This window comes from Henckelia pumila, chromosome 2 (genome assembly GCF_033568475.1).
Source record: "Henckelia pumila isolate YLH828 chromosome 2, ASM3356847v2, whole genome shotgun sequence".
Lineage (NCBI taxonomy): Eukaryota > Viridiplantae > Streptophyta > Magnoliopsida > Lamiales > Gesneriaceae > Henckelia > Henckelia pumila.
In genome coordinates this window covers 73,184,181-73,188,547 of record NC_133121.1, presented here as the reverse complement: position 1 = coordinate 73,188,547, position 4,367 = coordinate 73,184,181, and the positions used below count along the sequence as shown (strand labels likewise).

General features: G+C 35.3%; 1 protein-coding gene across 1 annotated transcript; it reads right to left on the bottom strand.

The window, feature by feature from the left end:
* Nucleotides 1–641: 641 nt before the first annotated feature.
* LOC140881545 (ACT domain-containing protein ACR11) lies at nt 642–3,816 on the bottom strand. The gene is made up of 10 exons (XM_073286947.1): nt 3,260–3,816; nt 2,710–2,767; nt 2,498–2,623; nt 2,245–2,339; nt 2,006–2,090; nt 1,842–1,901; nt 1,679–1,734; nt 1,295–1,400; nt 980–1,048; nt 642–884 (listed from the first exon to the last, which is right to left on the bottom strand). Exons 1-10 carry the CDS (start codon nt 3,403–3,405, stop codon nt 822–824), a joined length of 864 nt encoding a protein of 287 aa, XP_073143048.1. The 5' UTR covers nt 3,406–3,816; the 3' UTR covers nt 642–821.
* Between the last annotated feature and the right edge of the window lie 551 nt (nt 3,817–4,367).

Here is a 4,367-nt window from a genome sequence, read left to right as displayed (position 1 = left end):
TTTATTGATGTACAAATTCCAAATCATGTATATATATAATAAAACATGAAATTAAGGTTTTAAAATTTTTAAAAAACTAATTTCTCAAAAAAATTTCGAAATATGGTTTGAACCGATTCTTGTCTGGTTTTTGACTGGTTCTGAGAAATTCAATAGTTAAAACGGTTTTTGGAAGTGCCAGACCGGATCAGTGATCGGTTTCCTGTTGAATCGATCGGTCCAATTCTGAAAACACTGCTTGTATTAGTAGAATTGTAAATTGAACATTACAAGTAGTTTTGTCCATTTTTAAATTGAAAAAATCAAAATGTAGTGTATTTGACAATATGTGATGAATTATGGTAGTGTTTGTAATTACTAAAAATAAATAATTATGCATTTTTTCTTAACAAATTTGTTAAAAAAAATCAATAATCATTTATTTGTAGAAGTTGCAAACACAAATTCTCACCACAAAATAATCACTCTTGATTAGAAGAACACAAGAAGCAATACAATGTCACCAAAAGTGACAAAAAAATACATACGAAAATCAACGTTGTATGTTTAGCAGCATCAATTCGTTAACTCGTCTTATGGATATTTATGTGTGAGGCACGTGATTCTCCGCTAATTTCGTTAAACGTACTAGGTGCTCAGAGTTAGTTATTTTAAATCTTTTTTAACCTAAAAGAAGCAAACGCTAAACTTTTTCAAGTGAAATTACAAGAGAGAATTCTTATAAATTGGCGCCGTTGCAAGGGTTGGCATAGGCTGATTCAAAAGTTGTTACAAAAGCATTACCAACTTGAATGAATTTATGCCATTTTCCTCCACTTGAGTTAAAAACTCGCCTCCTCCGTCGTCGGTCTCCTCAAGAAATACCGCAAACTATTTGCAAGAACCTGCATCACGTCAAAAAAATTATTAATAGATAAAAACATGAAGATGGTGCTTTTTTAGTCTCAATTCTGAGTGAAGTACTTGGCTAGAATCATACCAGTTGAAGAGGCTTGATCAGAGCTTCACCTTTGTAACTTACGTGAAATTTTGCCTTGGCCAACAAACCCTGTACTCGAAAATGAAAGTGATTCATTACCAAACATACATACAGCAAGAGAGTGGGTCACTTGATCCCCCGCCCGTCTCTGTTCTTAGGTGAGTATCGATGCCAAAACGTGAAAAGCATTGATAATCATACTCAATGGTTTTAAAATCGTTGCATAGAAATTAACATGCATCGAAAAATTTGTGAAGCATCCGTTTATTGTGAAAGTGTCGATGATCAAAGCATATAAAAAATCTTAGTATTTACCACGGTGTCGAACTCTCCTGATTTAACAGCAATGTTTATATCAGTTACTATCTTTACAAGATCCACCAGTAACCCAGGGCGATCCGCTGTCTCTATGTAGAGCAAACTGCAACATTAAAAGAATGTCTTTTAACATGCTAGAGGAGTGGGGCGATTTAGTTTGGTTATATAGGACCAAATGTTTGCGGTTGTGTCAAATTTCACAGCTGATGATAGCAGTAGAAGTCAAATATTTCCAATTGTACAACCACCCCATCATAGATTCATATTTGAATCACTATGCTACATAGGCAATCACATCAGACGGTAAACGCAAAATTTGCGCAAATTGGTGATTCCCAAACAGTGTGTGAAGTGGAGAGAATAGCGAACAGCTATAAGAACCTTTGATCAGGACCGTCGTCGTAGACACGGACATGGGTTGCTATATCGACATCAACCTGCATAATATGCGTGAATGACAAACGAGTTTCTTTCGAGCTGAGTACGAATCCATGAGACAAAAAGACTCTTATTTTGGTTTTAGAAAAGAAACACTTCTTTTTACCGTTTGATTTGGTGTCAGCGCGCCAAAAGCAGCTCCCAAAGCTAACTGGGCACTCGACTCCTGAAAAATCAACGTAGCATCTTTAAAATACAGATCGGTTAAAAGCTTTGAAAAGGCTGATCTATTGAAAATCCAATTGATCCATGTTCTTCGAAGAACAATACCGGATGATACTCGAGCAAATTGTTGATGATTGTCAAACGAATAGCCTCAAGCAATTCTGGGTCATCCACCTTTCTCCCTGATGAACTGGAGACGAGACCACTTAGTGATAAGAATAATCACAGAATATCAGCAGCATATACATGAAAATTTTATTTCATTGATGCAGGCTTTTTGATCAATAATAAGAGGACAACCAAACATATGGAGAAACAGGTACTCGATATTAACGCAGACGTACGATCTAGTGATGGCAAATTTGTTGTGCTTGCCAGATGAATCAAGGTACACATTCGCTTTGACGACATTCAGTCCAAGGTTCTTCAGAGCATTCATCTGACACATTTTCCAACAAACACTAAACCGTTACCAAAGTCATTTCAAACTCGAATGCTGATCATCTCTTTTTAAAATCCCATCAACTCTATCTAGTTAATGTTCTTTAACATTTTCAAAATTCAGAACATAAACTTAATAAAAGAATGATATTGCACCGTGTCCAGAAGAGCCCCAAGCCGATCCCCAAAGGTAATCTCAACAATAGTGGCATCCGGATCCGAATCTTGATCTATTATCACGCTGGGGATGGGAATTACATCAGTCTCCTCAGATTTTCCATCCTGTTTAGCCAATACGAAAAAAAACAATAAATGTTCCTCGATAAAAAGTATCAAACTGATGTGAAAACAAAAGCAACATATCATACCTCCACAGCCGTACTTAAAGATGCTTTTGGGATAAATACACTAGTGGAAGATGGTAAGCTGAAACAAAACCACAGATTAACATAAATCGACAGTCTAGTAGTTCACACACGCTATTTTACCACCTAAATAACGGTATGCTACATTTTTTTACAGGTGACATGGGATTCAGAATACTGTACTTCCACAGTACATTACCAGTAATTGAGGAAATTTTAAATGAACATGTTCTAAAAAGAATCAATTAGTTATGAACATTAGCTGAAAAAGTCAACTTATTACAAGAACAATGGAGCATCAACTTCTAAAATCTGCCACTTGAATCAGACTACTCCAACTCTAGTCACCCAATTTCTATTAAAAAGAGAGACATCATCTCCAACACTCAGTCCGACCAGATATTGCTCTAACACAAAACACCCAAAAATATTCCAACATAAATTAAGTCTACTAGGAGATAAGTATTTCATCCAATAGATATTAAAAAAGTGACCAAACATCAATCTCAACGAAAAAAAAACAGAAATAAACACACAGAGACAGATACATTACCTCCTCTTGGGTATAACCCAAGATACATGAATTGGATCGAAACCAAATGAACAAATGAAAGGAGCCGCACTGGAATTGAGTTGCCCAACTTTTAAATTACAGTAAAGCCCGAAATTGCTCCCGGAAGAAACCATAGCCACAGCCATTTCTACTTTAGCTTAAGAACAAAAATCTAATCAGCAAAAAGATTTAATCTTTCTTGAAATGGGTCCTTCTCGAACTCATCCAGATTCTTGATGAGCAACAAGAAGAATGAACGGAGTGACGAGAGATGGGAATAAAACTAAAGAAAAAGGTAGATATTGTGGGGACTAGAGGAAAAGGCTTTGGCTTTAATAACAAGGAGCTGTATGGATTTTGTTTTAACTAGTAACCCATTGGCTCTAGCAATATCCGCCTACCCACCCATAAATCAACAAGAACATCTTGAATATTTGTTCAAGAAAGATAATAAAATTAGTGGGTTTTTTGCTTTTCTCTCAATTCGAGTATTCACCCTCCAAAAAAAAGGAAGGAAAATGGATACAGGATAAGTACTAAATGAGTGGAGGAGTTGTAAGTTTATCTGGAAATTTAACGGCCATTTTGGTTTCACCATGTCATCTAGTGCGAGGTTGGGTAAGAAAAGTGACGCTTCTGGTTCAAACGAGGCTACCTTTCCATTCATTTCTATCCTACATGTCTCTCTCTCTCTACTTACAAATACGCTATACTTGCATTTGGCTTGGTCATGGGCTGATGAATATGTTAGTGATATTTTGTATTTTTTGAGATTTGTTTAGATATTTTACGTTGTATATCTTTGTTTAAATTAGGATTAGATTTGTGCTTATCTAGTGACTTGCAATTAACTTCATATAAATATAAACAGTTAATGTGATGTCTCGTATTTCTCATTAATGCTTATAAAAATATGATGCAGAAAATACGAAATAATTTTGAAATTTTTAGTAAAACATACATCGTACTTGCAAGATTATACACCACACACATGATTTTCATGACAACGACTCAAAAATCTCATGACTCAAAATTTGTATATAATCTCACCGAACAAAATGATGCTAACATTCGATTAACAATTGATTCTTATACGAGAATGTCAGGA